At 38.8% G+C, this 17,660-nt stretch overlaps 2 protein-coding genes across 10 annotated transcripts in view; both read left to right on the top strand.

Annotated features, from left to right (window-relative positions):
• The window catches only part of sorbs3 (sorbin and SH3 domain containing 3), a 28,022-nt gene extending 12,838 nt beyond the window's left edge, over positions 1-15,184 (top strand). The window contains exons 3-21 of one of the 9 annotated variants that reach the window (XM_077562348.1): positions 540-713; positions 928-994; positions 1,090-1,199; positions 1,339-1,402; positions 1,676-1,714; positions 2,116-2,200; positions 4,114-4,222; positions 6,219-6,272; positions 6,354-6,473; positions 7,030-7,085; positions 8,721-8,791; positions 9,302-9,363; positions 9,437-9,483; positions 9,620-9,734; positions 9,821-9,946; positions 12,021-12,515; positions 13,686-13,771; positions 13,853-13,959; positions 14,094-15,184. In XM_077562348.1, the coding sequence (XP_077418474.1) occupies positions 540-713; positions 928-994; positions 1,090-1,199; positions 1,339-1,402; positions 1,676-1,714; positions 2,116-2,200; positions 4,114-4,222; positions 6,219-6,272; positions 6,354-6,473; positions 7,030-7,085; positions 8,721-8,791; positions 9,302-9,363; positions 9,437-9,483; positions 9,620-9,734; positions 9,821-9,946; positions 12,021-12,515; positions 13,686-13,771; positions 13,853-13,959; positions 14,094-14,155 (2,049 nt within the window). In that variant the 3' untranslated portion in view covers positions 14,156-15,184. Of the gene's footprint in view, positions 1-539; positions 714-927; positions 995-1,078; positions 1,200-1,338; positions 1,403-1,675; positions 1,715-2,115; positions 2,201-4,113; positions 4,223-6,218; positions 6,273-6,353; positions 6,474-7,029; positions 7,086-8,720; positions 8,792-9,301; positions 9,364-9,436; positions 9,484-9,619; positions 9,735-9,820; positions 9,947-12,020; positions 12,516-13,685; positions 13,772-13,852; positions 13,960-14,093 lie in introns of those variants that run through there. The other 8 variants (XM_077562352.1, XM_077562357.1, XM_077562350.1 and 5 more) reach the window with 8 other exon arrangements.
• Positions 15,185-16,704: 1,520 nt separating this feature from the next.
• Positions 16,705-17,660, top strand: part of pdlim2 (PDZ and LIM domain 2 (mystique)) — a 32,766-nt gene continuing 31,810 nt past the window's right edge. Inside the window, exon 1 of the mRNA XM_077562587.1 lies at positions 16,705-17,028. The gene's annotated coding sequence lies outside the window, so the exon portion shown is untranslated. The remainder of the gene's footprint in view (positions 17,029-17,660) is intronic.

Below are 17,660 nucleotides of genomic sequence, written 5' to 3' on the forward strand. Positions count from 1 at the left end.
TGAAAGTGTCAATCAAACGGAACACAATTTCCTAAGACGCATTTTTGGATTGCATTGTGCCTAATGTTATGGCCAGTTAGAGTTATGGCACTACAATGAAGCCGCGGAGCTTTCCCATGACCCCCCCGGCAACCACACACAGAGAGCAGAGCACCTGATTCTAAATTTCCAATCGTAGAGTCAGACTGACCATCGTTAGGCGGCAGTAAAAAGATCACCATGGCGACTGTAAGACGACAGCGAGCTTCTTGGACCGAGGTTGACATCAGTGACCCCTTCTCAACCCCTCTTGCCTAGCTCCACCCTTTTGCTACAGGATGAGGGGAAGTTGATGGGCTCATAATGGTCCTGTCCTGTTTCGGTGTGTGACGAAGCGGGTGGAACTCCACCGCCCACCAGTCCTGCTTTAAATAAATTACAGGCCTTTCTCACCCGATGCATTATTGTGTAGGGAACATGTTCACATGAAATCCCATTGAGTTCACTCATTGTTTTTCTTCAAGCATATAGTTCTCATTCCCCCTTTTTTATCATGGCAGCTTGTTGAAGAGGCTGGCTGTCCAAATGGCTTCTCCAGGGAGCCTGGGGGTCCTTCTGGTCAGCACATCATAACATCTCTAGATCTGACCAAAGAGGTGGTCATCTCCCCTGGACTGCCAACTCCTCCTCTCAGCCCTCTCCGCTCAGCGAGATTTCCATCTGGAGAGTTCATGGTATGTCCTGAAATGGAAGGAAAGCCACACGAGTGCTCCTCCTTGTGGACAAATGTAGCATCACCGTTTTTATCAATGGGTGGGGGTGGTGTGTTTGGTATACTTGAACATTCTTGCTGGCCTTAGGCCTCATAATGCCTCATAATTGTCACTGTGGCTAATGATGACACAAAGCCTTCTATATCCCCGCTGATGAATCTTTGTCTGCCTCCAGGCATCTGATGTCAATGGAAATGGCCCAACGACTCCCAGCTTTGGATCATATTATGGCCCCTCGCATGGTAAATTTGAGCCTTGTTTTCTTTTTATTAAAAAAATGAGATTATTGCATTGGTGAATGCTTTGATAAAGTACTCACATGGCAGTTGTCACTTAGGGGGACTCACCAATGGGGTACAGCCGTCTCCCACTGGGGAGGAAAGACTCATCAAATTCTCAGGGATCGGCCCAGTGGATGAAACGGGGATGCCTATTGCCTCCAGATCTGTAAGACTAAAGAAGCATGCATTCAAAAATGCATCTTTCTTTTTATTTTGTATTTTGTTTTTACTTACTAATGTGTAGCTCAAATATACACCCCCCACCCCCGCCCCCCTCCCTACCTGCTTTCTTTTTCTTCCACCAGAGTGTAAACAAGCCCAGAGATTGGTACAAGAGCATGTTCAAACAAATACATAAGAAGCCAGAGGGTACGATTGCTGCGCCTCTTTCTCTCACACACTCAGCCCTGGCTAGAATTCCTGTCGGCACAACAGAGACACACAAAACAAGACATGATGACATATTATTATTATTATTATTTTTTAATTATTATTATTATTATTTATTATTATTATATTTTTATATTTTTATATTTTTTATTTATTATTATTATTTTTCCATTATTATTTTTGTACTACTACATACTTTTGAGACGGGAACTGCTATTATTTACTGCACAACTGTTTTTATTGTCTTTTTAGAGGGTGAGCAGGAGGAATCAGACAGGTGGGCGGCTAGATGTAAGTGTTTCCTTTTCTAGAGATAGGTATTTGACTAGATTTCCTTCACCAGTAATGGAGAAAATTATACATTATCTAACCATTGAACTATTAGGCTACTTGTTAAAGTATATTTAATGCATTTGAGCATTTTCCAAAACCTCATTATGACCTTTTCTTTCAGTGCCAGTTGTGCTGTAGTGGATGTTGTTGATTTGATGTCGCAAGCTAGTTGAGACTATAAATATCTCATCACCTCTGCTGGTTGCAGCCAACCTCTTCGAGATGTTTTTACCCTCACAATCTATAGAATTCATTTAATCAATTATATGATTATTATGCCAATATCTAGTTTCTACTACAGTTGATTTTTTTTTTCATGTCATACATTTTTCTTTATAAAACAAACAATTCATCCACAGGCCAACAGGCCACTGCAAACGCTGAGGACGAAGAAGGCGATGAATATCTCTTCAGGCTAACACCACATGGAGCCTTGCCTGACTGGTGAGTTGATTCCCAGTCATGGTCACACATAGCTGAACATATCCAAGTATACACTGGAGAGCTTTTATCACTCTAGCATTTCCCAACCCTTGTTGAGTCAAGACATATATTTTCATATATTTTCTATGAGAAAAATAAAAACACAATTTTCACAAATAGTAAACAGTATAGTATACTGCAGTCATAATGTTTTTGCTTCAATTTACGCACAAATTAAAGTAAGTACAATACCTGCCGCCATCTAGTTGAAGAGCATAGATCATTTTCAGACTAATGATTTGAAATTGGATAATTTTCTGTAAGACACCTAATGGACTCTCACACTGCTTAAAAGTGTCATGGTGTTGGAAATCAATGGACTAGATCACATTTAATGCCTAAATATCATTTTCTTCTTCTCACCAATGCTGTCGCTGCATCTGTTTTTGTTGTGCGCAACAGCAGTACCATCTCCCAACAGATATGAATTTGGTTACAACTCGGGGTGTCAAAATTAGTGTGTTCATTTTGAGTTAATTTAAAGTTCTTTACACTACCGCAAATTTTTTTAACACACAATTAATGACCGCCCCTTACTCAGAAAGCCTGTACTGGGAGAATTCCAGTCGTAACTCAGCAGACACGTCCGTGTCAAAATTGAGCAGTAATAAATTTAATAATAATTAGGGGTGTGCCAAAAAATTGATTCTCATAAGAATCGCGATTCTCATTTAGTACAATTCAGAATTGATTTTAAATGTCCCAAAATTGATTTTTTAAAAAAAAATTATTTTATACTGTCTTGCCTTTGTCTGCGTGTGCCTTTATTTGGAGTGCTGTTCATGTTGTACCCAATCTGGCCACTTAGGGGCAGTGTGGTTCAACGCGGTCTAATGCACTGTTAAGTTGTAGCCACATTAGAGAGTAGAAGGAAAAAGTCACGATCAAGTTATTCCAATAAAAGTTGTTTTTTTGCAGTGTGGAGCCGTTCTTTTGAGTGAGTAGCGCGCTAATTAGCATTAGCGAGTCAGATTGGAGTCGATCATTACAATTCCTTGCACATCTATAGATTGAAGCAAAAATCATTGTCAATCAAATCATTTTGAATCAAAAATCATTCCTAATCGAAAATCGATTCTGAATCGAATCGTGAGACATTGAAAGATTCCCACCTATAATAAAAATGCATATATTTGTGGAGACTGGGGTGAAGCTGTATTTTACAGTTAAATGTGCAGAATTTCACAAGTTACTTCATATTAAAGATTAGATAGCTCTTATTATAGAAAAACTGCACTGAGCTGTCACCAATGTCTTACAAATGCAATTATGCCATCTAGTGGCAACAAATGACCTCAGCACAAATCAATATCAAATTTGTTATTTACAGTACAGTCCATCTTTTTGATTTCAACTCAATTTTATGAATTATTATGAAATTACTGTATCAATGACTAAAAGATGCAGCCATATTTCTACTAGTTTAACATTGTCCACTTTTATGTTAAGAAGAATATGAAAACTTATCGTGTTGTACATTTTATTGTACATTTAGAACACAAATTTGCGATTAATGGTGAGTTAACTAATGAAGTCGTGCGATTAATTACAATAAAAAAATCTTAATCTTAATTGCCTGACACAACAAAATATGTTTCAATAATGTTGCCCACTTCCTGCTCACAGCATTTTCTGTGTGACTCTATGTGAATTTACATGCAATTTTTAAAAGTGTTTCTGCGGAATTCAAACTGTGGACGCTTTCTCTGACTTCTCTTGAACACGCCTGGTGTTAAAGAAAGCCAACGTTCGTGTCAGGAGTAGGGGGTGGGCTTGCAAGTTGGGATTTGTTGTTACAGCACTTCGACTAAGGCAATGGTTAAGTTGCTGCCCATGGTGTGTGTTTGCTCACCCACTTGGGTGTTATGTTTCAGGAGCCAGGATGTCAGCGAGCTGTCAGATCCAGGGAAGCGGCAGACTAAACCCAAGAGCATATTTGACTTTGAGCCCGAAAAAGATGTTTCTTCTGTAAGCATCCGCCAGGTACAACATTTAAAATAGATTCTGGAACTAACTTTGAGTGTTTTCTGCCTCATTCTTTAACATACCAATACTGTCTGTGTTCTTTTCACAACAAGCTTATGAGTAACTTGTGGTTATTTATCAGCTCTTTCTAAAGGCTCCAATAAGCTTTGTTCAATGTGCACATTCCTGATCTTACTTTCCACCGGGATTTATACTTGCTAGTTAAATGGTTTTCTACACGGACTGGAGGGAGTTTGTGGTCTTTACTCTGTTAAAAAAAACAATCTTCCAGATTTAGTGCCTGCAAAGCCCTGTGTATACAATCACACGTAAAAGGAATCTTTCGGAGCTGAGGTGTCTTGTGATCTGCATTACAGTGTTAACCTTTTGTGGCGCAGCAAATTTTTACCCCATTTTCTATTGACAGCCAAGAGTGTCTGAGACAAACTGTGCACAGACCACGTCAGGTGCTTCGCAGTGACTTTATGGTCTGTGAATGGAATGAGGATGATGTCCAGCTGAGAGAGGAAGGCCTTGGCTTACCATTTGGAAGGAAGTTTCTGCTACTTGCCAGCAGAGTTTTATAGTTACCCAAAACGGAATTGGAAACACATAAATTTGACTTTTTGTTTTTCCAGTTAAACTGTGTTGAGTTCTCAAGTAAGCCCAAGTTATTTTCACTTGTATAATAAAAAATTGTAGCAGTTTTATTAATCACAACATAAACAGCTTTTAATAGCAACAAACATGCCTTTGTTTCACAGCCAGCACTCACTTGATATGAAATAAACAACTTGCGTTCTTGTTGGGAAGCAAATAAATAACAAGCTGTTTCATGTTAATCTAGGATAATATTGAGAATAACACAGTTGGGCAGGGATGATGTGGTCAAATAATTAAAATAAATAAATAAATAACAACACATAAACACTGCAAAATACTATTAATATTAAACATTGTACTGTACTTTATTGTACAGTATAGAAAAGAACACTAAATGATGTAGCTTACAAAGAAATATTAACTCATTCACTCCCAGCCATTTTCACTGAAGCAACCCCCTTTGCTCCCCGCTGTTTTACTGGATTTTGACTGATTTTGCAAGGCCCACAGTATATTGTGTTAGAAAGATTAGAGTCTCTTCTTTCATCAGGAAAAAATGTATATTTCTATTTGTTTCCGTTTTGCAGCAATTAGCATTATAATATAGCTAAGTTTCATCATCATTCACAAATCTGTTTAGAACAGTGGGTAAATAAGCTTTTTTCAACATGGCCTTGGTTGATCTATTTTTCTCTGCTGCCACCTGCTGGCCGTTTTTGTAATAATTACCATTGCATCAACCGTTCTGTGCAGTTGAAAGGTTGCGTCAAAGCCTTCTGTATGCTCTAGCATAAAAAAAGAAGTATACATGTCTTTGGGACACTTAAAACATTTAAAATAGAACGTATTAATACGTTTTTAGGAGCAAATGAGTTAAATTATCGAGCTAATCATAGCGCATACCATATTCAAGTTGTCTGTGTATGAATCACTTCCCCCTCACGATTATTTATTTATTCATTATCAAACTGTTAGCCATGTTAGCCTGTTAGCCTATTGTAACTGCGAATTCAAACTGTTACAACAAACAAATGCAGGTGTTCCCATAAAAATAATGTTAAACAAAAATCCATCCATCCATTCATTTTGTAGGAAACCTTGTATGTGGTTCGATGGTTCTTTGGTTTCTAATAGTCTGGGGGGGCCATGAAGGCATCGTGAGACTTTTTCATAAACTACGCACCAGTGTGTTGTTGTGGCATTAGCGTGGTTATGGCTAACTGTCCCAAATTGGCATTAAAGAGCTGCTGCTAGCTTGCGGCCCGGAATCTCATGCTAATACTTTTTCTCTTTGATAATGGTACCTGGAGCATACTGTAAAGAAAAGAAAGACTAAAGAAATAAGATTTTTTTTTTTTTATTCCCACAATGGGTAAGATCACTTACCTCAATGCTGTTTTTCTCTTTACAGGGTTACCGGTCGCCAAATAAACAAGCTGACAAGTCAAAGTCTCCTTCAGTGGAGGTGAGCAATCTGGCTGTTTAATATTGCGAAAACAATTCCAAAACCACCATTGCCAACTGTGACATCATAACCTGGGCTCAGGCCAGTCTGGTCTCTGAGCTGAGTCGCTTTGAGGCCGAGTTGGACTCGGATATCCAGGGCTTGGAAAAGAGGCTGTCCCAGAAGCAGCAGCAGCAGCAGCAGCGTCGAGGCTGGGGTGAGGTACTGAGCCCCCCCCTGCCCCAAACCCACCTTGACTGTCTCAGCTGAAGACTCCAAGTTACCCCCTAGATCACTGCCAACCCCTCCCATCTCGACTGTATGAGCCTCACCGCTTGCTACTTTAGAACGTGTTTGTTGTGTGTCCCAACCTGGATGACGGCTACAGAATCACCTCCCTGTCTTGCACGTTGACTCATCTGTTAAATCATCTGCCTGCAACCCCCACCCTTCCCTCATACTCCCACCTCAACAAAGTCATATGTGCCTGCCGTAATTGCACAGCACGCCCAAATTCACAGTCCTACAAAAATTCTTTGGATATGATCCCTGCCTATGCGCCGATGTCTTGCTCTTCCTGTTTCTGAATGTTCTGAAATCATGAGTGGACTTGTCTGTGAGCCAAGGAGCGTAGGACCCAGTTGATTTCTAACTCCCCCCTGGGAGTGGTCAGCACCACCGTGTTGCCTTGCATGTGTTGTTCAAAGAATTCCTCCAAGCTGGGAGACAGTGGAGGCTGCAGGGAGCACATTTTGATCAAGGTGTACTCTGCTTCCAGGAGACCCGGTCCAGGGACCCAGTGACTGCTGCAAGGGCTGCAAACACAAACTACAGGTCTGTGAGCACTTGAAACAATATAGTAGATACAACTACATTTGCTTTACTTAGTTGTAAGCAAAAGAAACATTGTTAGATTCTAATCAGATTCATTTGCTTTGCCATTCATTTACACATCTTGCAGTTTGTTTATGTTTAAAGTTATGCACGTTTTTATTTGCAAAAAAATTAAATGCTTATTATAAATCTTACTTTTAGAATTGTTATGGGAATTAATTGTTAGCTCTTGCCTAAAGCTCTGGATATTCAGTATATTTTCATTCATGCTTATTCTGAGGCATGTAAACACAAATTCCAAACTAATACAAAGACCAAATTCAATAACCACGTAATACAACTTCTCTTTTAGCTATTTTCTTCCCCCTGATTTGTCAAAACAGATTTATTACACTTAAAGATTCTTCCTTGAAAGAACCTTTAAGTACAGTAGGCTACATTTACTACTTCTGACGACATTCCGCATTTCTAACAGTGCGTGTAATGCATTCTTGGAAGATTCTCGCTGTTGTTTGCTGAGTCGGGTTCACAGGGATTGACCTTTTAAGGCTTGTGGTTCAGTGGCATTATTTAAAGAGCCTGTTGCTGAGGACGTGTGGAATTACAAGATGAAGTGACAAAAAGTTGTCTGTTTTTTCTACATCCTGTCACACCGACATGTTTACTTGCTGCTAACACTAAGCATGTGGTAGTTTGTTTGTAGAGCAATTCAGAACAACTTAAACCTTCAATCATATATGTGTGTTTTAAGTTGTAAGTCAAATAGGTTCTATGAAATAGATAAACACTGGTGTTAGAAAGTAAATAAGCAGGAAACGGAGCTTTCCTTATTCTTCCGGTTTATTGTAGTTTACAAGGCCGATACCAAACACCGATACCACTAGTACTTTTGAAAAAATTACAATGACATAATTTTAAAGAAAGGCCTATATATACCAATATAAAAAAATCCTTAATATTGCATGGAATTATTGGAAATTTTCTATGACATTTTCCTATTTATATACAGAAATGGCATCTTAATGGGCATCTGTCAGACATTATGCCACAAGAGGACGGCTGATACTAACCTTGCCAGCAAGATGAATTCTCGCGGTATTTGTGAGTTCACAAACTCCGGAGAATACATCTTGTACCGCTCCCGCTGATACGTTTGCAGCTGACCTTTTTTTAGGTCTGACCAATCAGGCGTTGTTTAGGGCGGGACGAAACCAATTAACGCCGATGGCGGGGGAGGAAACAAACAAACCTAAAAGACAAATGGACGCAGAAATTAATTCTGTTCTCGCATAATTACTCATTGTTTCCTTGTTGAATTTGAACAGTGAGAGGCGCTTTGTGCATTTGTATCTGGTAAATATGTTTGTGCTTGCTAGCAAAACAATGTGCTTCCTTAGCTTAGCTAACATTGTGAACTGCCTAACAAAACATTCAAACATCATTCAACAACAAGAACATCTAATATGACATTTACCAGAATCATTCTTGAGCATCAAGCTATTCTCTTCGATGAGGCCATTTGGGGCTGGGGAATATCTTCATGAGAAAAATATTTAAGTAAAATACAGAGACCTGAAAATGACTTAAGTAGTAGCATATGTAAACAAATACCTCATGTGTATCACTTATTTTCAGCCATTCATCTGCGCCAAAGCAGCCCATCCCTCATTCTGCTGGCCCCTCATCAGTCTTCGCTCCTACATTTGGTAAACAATGTTCTCCCGTCCGTCCATGTCGCTATACAAAAAACAAAAAAACACATTTCATTGTTTAATGAGTTGTTGATGCCAGTTTGCTAGGTTTTCTTGAAGTCCGCTGTTTAAAGCAACACTTCACACCACAAGACTGTACACTCTTAATGAGCTTGTTGTGACTGGCTAGAATTGCCCAGTAATTTAATTTGTGGTCCCATGATTGTATTCCATTGCGTCTTTTGTCTGCTGCTGAGAGTTTTCAAGTGGTGGTTTTGTTAAAAAAATAAAAATAAATAAATAATAAAAGGTGGCTGTATGTGGAGGGAGGAAAGTCGAGCCTCAAATAGTTGTTTGAGATTAGCTTTATCCCATTTGTTTTCCTGTTTTAGTTATGAGATTAACCTAATTATAAAGGTTCACTGTTTTAAAGATCCTACTGGCTGTTTTTTGTCATTATTATAACACATGAAATAGAGGACTTTTTAGGCTCCACTAATCCCGCTGTATGATCGCTTTGCTCAGCAGATCGTTTTTCTGCGGCCAATGACGCAATGGAGCGCTCGCCTAAGAAAGAAGAAAAGAAGGTAAATAAAAAGCATCACTGACCTTTTGTCACATTATTTTCAATGAAATATTAAATAGTTTTTCCATTTTCAGATGAAAGCAGCTCGGGCCAAATTCAATTTCCAGGCTCAGTCGCCAAAGTGAGTTACTTGTTTGATAAAAACTTTATAAAATGAATATAGCACAGAGACAACATGGATTCATGCGCCTGCCGTCCCAGATACATTAGCGTTGTAACCTGTTGGCGCTCATGTTTCTTCTTACATTCTCACACAGAGAACTCACACTGCACAGGGGAGACATTGTTTACATCCACAGACAAGTAGACGCCAACTGGTTTGAAGGAGAACATCACGGTAGAGCAGGCATCTTCCCCACCACATATGTGGAGGTAAAAAGGACTTCATTGTGAATCTGAGGCCGTGCTGTTTGTCTTTTAACATAGTGAAGCTGAGCTTTACACATTTCCTGTCACAGATTCTGCCTCCATCTGAGAAGCCAACGCCTATGAAGCCCCCCAGTGTGCAGGTGCTGGACTACGGTGAAGCAGTAGCGCTGTATAATTTCAATGCAGACCTTCCGGTTGAGCTTCCCTTTCGAAAAGTGAGTACTGTACATACATACTGTACATACATATTGACCATCTTACTATGTTTAATCGAGCATTAGACAGCATTTTTGTTTGTGTTTGTATGAGAAAGTCTGTTAGGGTTGAAATGACTACACAGTAGTTAAAAGTATAGAAAGGTAGTTTCACTCTTAAGCCTTTAAAATACTTCAGCAATGTTTTGACCACATTATATTATTTGGATCTTATTCTTTAAATTCATCCATCCATCCATTATCTGAAAATTCATTACTATGATTAAAATTAATTTTATAATAATAATAATAATCCATCCATCTTCTTAACCACTTGTACTCACAAGTGCCGTGGGGGGCGCTGGAGCCTAAATAATAATAATAACAATAATAATAATAATAAAAATAATAATATAGGTTAGTTCATTGGGTTAAAGAGTTGTATGCCACCTCCCAGGTCGAAACAGACACATCACAAAATTGGAGATGATCAAAACAACTTTACTCATCATTAATCTGAAAATAGTGATACAAATATTTTGTCAGCTGACCACACCAGCTGAGCTACTTTGAATCAGACCAAAATTAAATAATACAAATTTGATATTAATTAAAATAAAACATTAAAAAATATTTGTATCACTATTTTCAGATTAATGATGAGTAAAGTTATTTTGATCATCTCCAATTTTGTGATGTGTTGTTTCGACCTGGGAGGTGGCGTACAACTCTTTAACCCAATGAACTAACCTATATTATTATTTTTATTATTATTATTATTGTTATTATTATTATTAAAGAGAGTTGTTGGCCAAACTCTCTATATACGGCTCTGGGTGTGGGTGTTTTCTAGCGCCCTCTACTGACCAGCCACCGCAGGACAACTCAAAACCATTTAGATCAGTGGTGTCCAAACTATCGTCCAGATGCCATTTGTAGCCCTCTGTCCCGTTTTTAGCGATCTGTGGCATACACTAAATATAACAGCATTAGGTATGTATCTTTTGAAAGAGTGGGCGGAAAAGGATAATGGCTACAATACACTCTAAAAAGAGAATTGTTGAACCAATTTAAGATTACAAATTGATTTGTTGACCAACGTTTAAAAAAAAAAATCATTTAAAATTGGATTGGTAAGACACAATTGAGTTAAGTTAGCCCAAAGTGAATATATTAAGTTTCATTAATTATGAGTTCATTAAACTTAATATATTCACCTGAATTAAATTAATCCAAAGTGGCTCCAATCCAAAGTATTAAGTTTAATGAACTAATAATTAATTAAACTTAATATATTCGCTTTGGACAAGCTTAATTCAATCGTGTTTTACCAATTGAAGCGATTTAAAAAAAAAAAAAAGTTGGTAATTAAATTTGTAATCTTAAATTGGTTCAACGATTCTCTTTTTTAGAGCGTACCACTACTACCACTACTACTAATAAACTTTTCTATATATGCAAAGACCACAAATAAATGTACAGCTAAATAACATATTTTTTCTTTATAACATTGTGGAGAGTACACCAAAAAACGTATCACCTTCAACAGAAAGTCTTGACGTAGCAGTTTTTCAAAAAATAACTCCATTATATAAACATTAACAACGTATAATTGCTTGGTTGATTGGCTTTACCATGTTTAACACAAAGTAAGTTAAAGTAAAAAACAAATAAATAAATAAGTGGCCCTTGCAGCTTTCTATTTTCTGCATGTGGCCTTCGGAGGAAAAAGTTTGGACACCCCTGATTCATATCATATGCATCTCAATGTCTGGAATAACTTTAAAAACATGTGCACAATGCCTTGGCTCTTGTCGTTGAAGGCTGAGAACAATCATTTGTAACACTTCCATGTAAATGAGTAACTGCATTCAAGCACGTCAAACTAATTTTAGGAAAATATGCAGCAGCGCAATAGAATTTGCAACACTACTTTCTTCTTGTGTGATGGTGAATGTTACATCTTTACAATATTTCCTCTCAAATATTGTGTCGTCTCACCAATGATATGTACTTGAATGTGGAATTTGTCAGGATATCATAATTAAGTAAAGAAGGTTTAATAAGTAACTTTTGTGTTGATTCTCTTCCTTAGGGCGAAGTAATAAGTATCACCAGATGTGTCAATGACAAGTGGCTGGAGGGCAGGATCTCAGGGACCAACCGGAGTGGCATCTTCCCTGCCAGCTATGTTCAGGTCAACAAGATGCCCCGCACCAAATACTCCACGGACGACTACTCAACAAGCCCCATGTCTCCAATGTCCCCTGGACCTCAGAGTCCGGGACGTCCGCTTCACTCACCTTGCCTGCAGTCACCATTGTCCCCTTTCAGCCCCACGTGCATCAGCCCCAAGCGAGAGCACTCCCCCCAGAACCCATCTTCACCTGTGCCTCACGGTGCACCACTACAGTCACACTCGCCTATATCCAGAGAATCTGCCAATCGGTGGCCGCATAATTCTTCCAAACTTGCCTCACCTGCCAACCACAACGCTTTCAGCTCTGCATCACCTTCTGCTTCTGCGGCAGCATCTGCACATAGCACAGGGGGGCCCACGGTGAACACTCCTAGATACGATTCCTCACAGGTCTGCCTCCAGTGGACACTCACTGCATGCCCACATCTGTTAAAGGGGAAGTCGATCTTAAACATTTCTTGACAATAATATGTTGTATGTGACCTCACTAGTCTAAACATGACATTCTGATTAATACTAAATTTGTGGAATATGAGTTATGGCCATTTTGCCACTTGCTGTCGACTGAAGGTGACATCATAGTTGCTCAGGGCTCAGGCAACAACCAATCAGAGCTCACCTGTTCTCTGAAGCTAGGCTGTGATTGGTTGTTACCTGGGACGTGAGTAACATTGATGTCATTTTCACTCGACGGCAAGTGGCAAAATGGCCACCTAATGATATTGATAAAAACTGCTGGATTTTGCTGCTTAACTCATATTCCACTAACTCAACATTAACCACAATACCTTTTTTTTTTTGTATGTACTTGTGCGTGCGTGTGTGTGTGTGTGTGTGTGTGTGTGTGTGTGTGTGTGCATATGTGCGTGCATGTGTGCTCATTAATTCACCTAAAATCACTCACTGGTCTGAATATATGACTGGATAGTCGATAGGCCAAGACTTTTGAAGTTACAAGGCCGCCATATTGCTCCTCCCAAGAAACGTTTCTCGGCATACGATCCTATACATTTAAATTTTCGAAATTGGAGAACACTTTAGACAGTAATTAGTAGATACAGCATGATTTATGATGTTTTAAATTTGTTAAACATAAACAAGAGGACTGCTTAATGATGTTTACAGGAGGATATTTGTATATATTTTTAAATTATAACTGTAATTCAACAAAAGATGCCTCTGCCAAATCTAATATTGTGGTCGAATGAGCGATAAAAGAAAAAGGACTTGTTTTTTAAATGTATTTATTTATTTATTTTTACTTGTTAAAATATAGTGACCACCCCGCCCCTATACAAACTGCCTACGAGTTGTATATTGCTAATCTGTACGTATACCATATAATTTATAGTTGTCTGCTCGTGAGATGGGAGGAGCAAGATGGTTGCCCTGTGACTTCAACGGCTTGGTGTATGGGCTATCGGCAATCCAGTCATATATTCAGATCAGTGGGATGCATAGAACATATTAGTGTCAACAAAATGGGGTTGACTTCCCCTTTAAGTTGTGTTTTTCTTTACTTTTGCATACCTGACAGGAGATATTCATTCTTCTTTCTAGGGTGCTCGCTCTCATCCCAGTGACAATTCACTCCCACCTGCACAAGTGCCAAACACTGCTGGCTCCACAGTGGTTCAACGCCAACCGTAATATAGTACTTCATTTTACCATAACAAAATAACGCATTGTCATAACTGAGCTGAGTTTGTGATTTCACTTCCCTTCAGGTTTAAAGCTATCTACAACTACAAACCACAGAATGCAGATGAGTTGGAGCTCAGAGAAGGCGACGTTGTACAAGTAATGGAAAAATGTGACGATGGCTGGTTTGTAGGTGAGTGATTGATTATTACCTTCTGAAACGAAACCGAAGTGAAAGCTGCTCCCATCTAGTGGACAATGTGGAACATTGCAGTGAAGCGTTGCTTGACTTTTTCTGTCTTAATATTCTCAATATGTGTGCTACAGGTACGTCAGAAAGGACTCATGCTTTTGGGACTTTCCCTGGGAATTATGTGACACCAGTTTGACTTCTTGTTTGATCACTTTCAAATGGATTCACATTGCAAAAGCTCAACAGCCACAATCACCTACTTTAAAATGGACATGCATGTTCACGCCTTTTCCATGACCGGAGATGAATACAAGAGAAGTCCTCACATCCCTGCATGAGTGCATGAGTGTGTTGCACTGGCTTCGTATTTGCATATAAACCCAGAATAAGAAAGACTGGATGCTGAAGACATGCAAAGAATGAGTGATTTTGTCCCACAATTATTTGCAGCTGCAGCAACTTTGTTTTTCTTTCCAGAATTATGACTTTTCGTTCTAATGTCCTGCATTCAGCCACCACAAACCACTGAAGTGATTTCATATGAATTTCTCATATTTTGTGGACTTGATGACTAATGTTTCCATAAAATGTCTCTCAGATTATTTTTCAGATCTTTGAAGAAGTTGGAAGAAGCAACATGACTCTCGCTAGAAAGGTTAGAAAGGGACAATTTGTGCCATTAGGTTTATAACCATCCACAAGGCTTTTCAGAAAAGTAAAATTTCATAGCACGTGCACTGATTTCTTCCTATTGATTGTAGTTGATAGGTATCTTGTTTTTATTTCATATTTAGATTTTTTTTTAAAGCAAAAAACTTTTTTCTGTGTTCGGAAGAAGTCTGTCTAGTCTAAGACACAAGTTTTGAATTAAAGTTGTTTGGCTTGCCACTAAAAACTCACAGCACACATTATTTGCACGTTGTAGCTGTTTCTTAATGTCTTTCCTGCTTCAAACTACCAACATAAAAATGTCTCATGCCGGCAGTAGAATTATACAGTATGCAATGTTGACAACTTTTTTTTTTTTTTAAGAAATGGTATGACATCATTACTGTAACAGTAATCATGTAACCTGGAGATTGTTGTACAGCGTAAGCTTTTTAGAAAAAAAATCAAAATGTAATATATATATTTGCCTGTGAACTACTTGCTTTTCCAATGTATGGTATAGTTGGTACTTTTTTTTTTTTTAAAGCTATTAAAAAAATGCAGTGTTGCAAAACTACTCACACATTCTTGTATATTTTAATAGTGCACACCAACCAAAGTAAGCAAAATAAAACTTTTTTCACAACTTTTCTCTAACACAAAATGAAAAATAAAACTACAATGGTTAACAATTTTAGAATATAACCATTGGCTGTACTAAATTCAATTCAATTTTGATTATATAGCTCCAATTCACAACATGGCACTTTATATGGAGCAGTTTCAGAATTTCACGCATGAAGAGAACTTAGCCCAGCATGAGCTTGCACTAGAAAACAAGAATTAGGAGACGCAAACTTGTGGCAATTTTTGTCAATTTTGACAGGGGAGAAAGCAAAAAGTTGTGAATGCACAAGTCCAACTGTTTAGTGTTTCAGTTCTTATTGTACAACTAGCTGTTCTCCAACAAGGAGCTGAATGGCAAAATTCCCCACGAGAGTTTTCTCAATGAACATTTCCAAGGACATCGACCTCACCTTCTGTTATTCTTGCAACATGCTAATGACACTATGACTAAGGTCATCATTTGCCACACTTCTGTGAGAACATCCTGTTTGAAGCATCACAATGGAAAGCTATTGTTGATCAATTGCTATGCGTCATCTTTGCCTCATGATGTCACAACGTGAACAGCATGATGAAGAGGAGTGTTTAAATACCAAAGTTTAATTGAAACAGGAAATGTATCAGTAGTTTCATGAATCGAACATTAATGTCCTTACGGTGAAATGTAGGCCTGTAGGTTACCTTGAAGCTGATATACTAGCTGATATTCTGTTGTATGAGAGGCAGGTGGATCCATCTTCTGTCATCTAATTGCTCTGTCTGTCACAATATGGCACTGACCAAAGGTTTATTTAACTGGCGTTGGTCTGAAACCTCATAAGTCATAATTTGGCAATGTTCATATTTTTTAAAAAAAAAATCGATATTTTTGGTCATATGTGGGTGTAATTTTGATGAATTATTGACCAATCCAAAGTGTTAAAATGGCTTGCTCTCTTTAATGATGCAATGTTAATGGTTGAACAAACATGCCACGTCACGTGTGTTGGGGGTCTCCTTAAAAGTGATGATTTTGGAGGTACAAGGTTATAGCCCCCACTGTGTACTACTGTAGTGCATTGTAGGCACATCTTAAATTGTCACCTAAAGATCCCTAATCTTTTATCATGTAAATCACAAATATAGAACTCTGAATAAAAAATACAAATAAAACCAGTCTGAGCAGCACATGGTTCTAATCTAATACACTGGCTTAGGGAAAGAAACTGACATATATGATCTATTTCCTATGGCACTTGAAAATGACCTATAGTGGACCTATAGACCTTAGTGGGTGTGCTTCAGTAAAATACTTGTCTTCCTTTGAAACAAACAGGGCCTGTGGGTCACGTAAACACAATCAGCCAATTAGAGGACGAGCCGGAAGTGCGTCGCCAGAGGAAGCACGCGCGCGTTTCTCTTTTTCGGTCAGCAGGTGGCGCGAGGTCGCTGAAAGCGGACGTGGTGGTTTTGTGGGCGAAACGGCTCAATTATCGTCACCCGGGCGACACCCTCGTCTCCTCCCGCCCCCGCTGTGCGACACGCCCCGGGTTGCTGACTTTGACTTTGACAAAGCCTTTATTTTGGTCGGAGCACATGGCAGCAAGAGCTCATCATTGTGAGAACGTCTGGCGAGCAGCCACAGGTGGAGTCGGAGTTGACGCTTACTAGAACTCTACTGTGTAACAGCAACAGCTCTTTGCGCCAGATTTGCGCCTCTTAAATTCAGTTTGTCAAAGAGAATTGCTTGTTTACGCAAATAGTCTACAGGTGGAGACGGCGGCTCACAACCCTGATAACGCAGTACTTATCTAGGTGAGTAAACGTACACTTTTAAATGAAACTACACGACACATGACATTAAATGTACATGACATTTACTTCAACTTGTCAGTAAGTTTGTAAATTAGGTTAAAAGGCGTTCCGGCTATTTGCTTTAAAGTGTTGACTTAACTAATGAAGTTGGGTGTCATTTTTCAGAATATTGACACGAAATGACGATTTGTGAACAAGGAAGTCGTTAATTCGAATTGATAAAACACCCCATGCCCACGCAAGGTGCACGAGGCTACCTGTGCTTATTAGGCGGTCAAAATGATTTGTTGAGTGTCTGGAGTCTGGACCAGGTGCAGGAATTATAAATGGCAGTATTTGACACTTTCACCACTTAACTGCTATGTTCTCTCCTCACCCTGTAATGCTGGTGGGGAGAGTTCTCAAATAGCAGGCAGTCCAAATGGCTTCTTCACTGCTTTTCATTCCTTACAAAAAAAAAGTGTCTAGACATGACTGCACCTCAACAGCACGTTTGGAAATTAACAATCCTGGTCAGTTGAAGTGTGTAGTGAAAGATGCAGAATACGATTATAACTTGACTTGTATGTCACTGCAGCAGATGAATAATCGCTCTCCAAAAAGTACAAAAACAGGCAGGTTGTTGTGTGGTT

The sequence above is a fragment of the Vanacampus margaritifer genome, chromosome 3 (assembly GCF_051991255.1).
Source record: "Vanacampus margaritifer isolate UIUO_Vmar chromosome 3, RoL_Vmar_1.0, whole genome shotgun sequence".
NCBI classification, from domain to species: Eukaryota; Metazoa; Chordata; class Actinopteri; order Syngnathiformes; family Syngnathidae; genus Vanacampus; species Vanacampus margaritifer.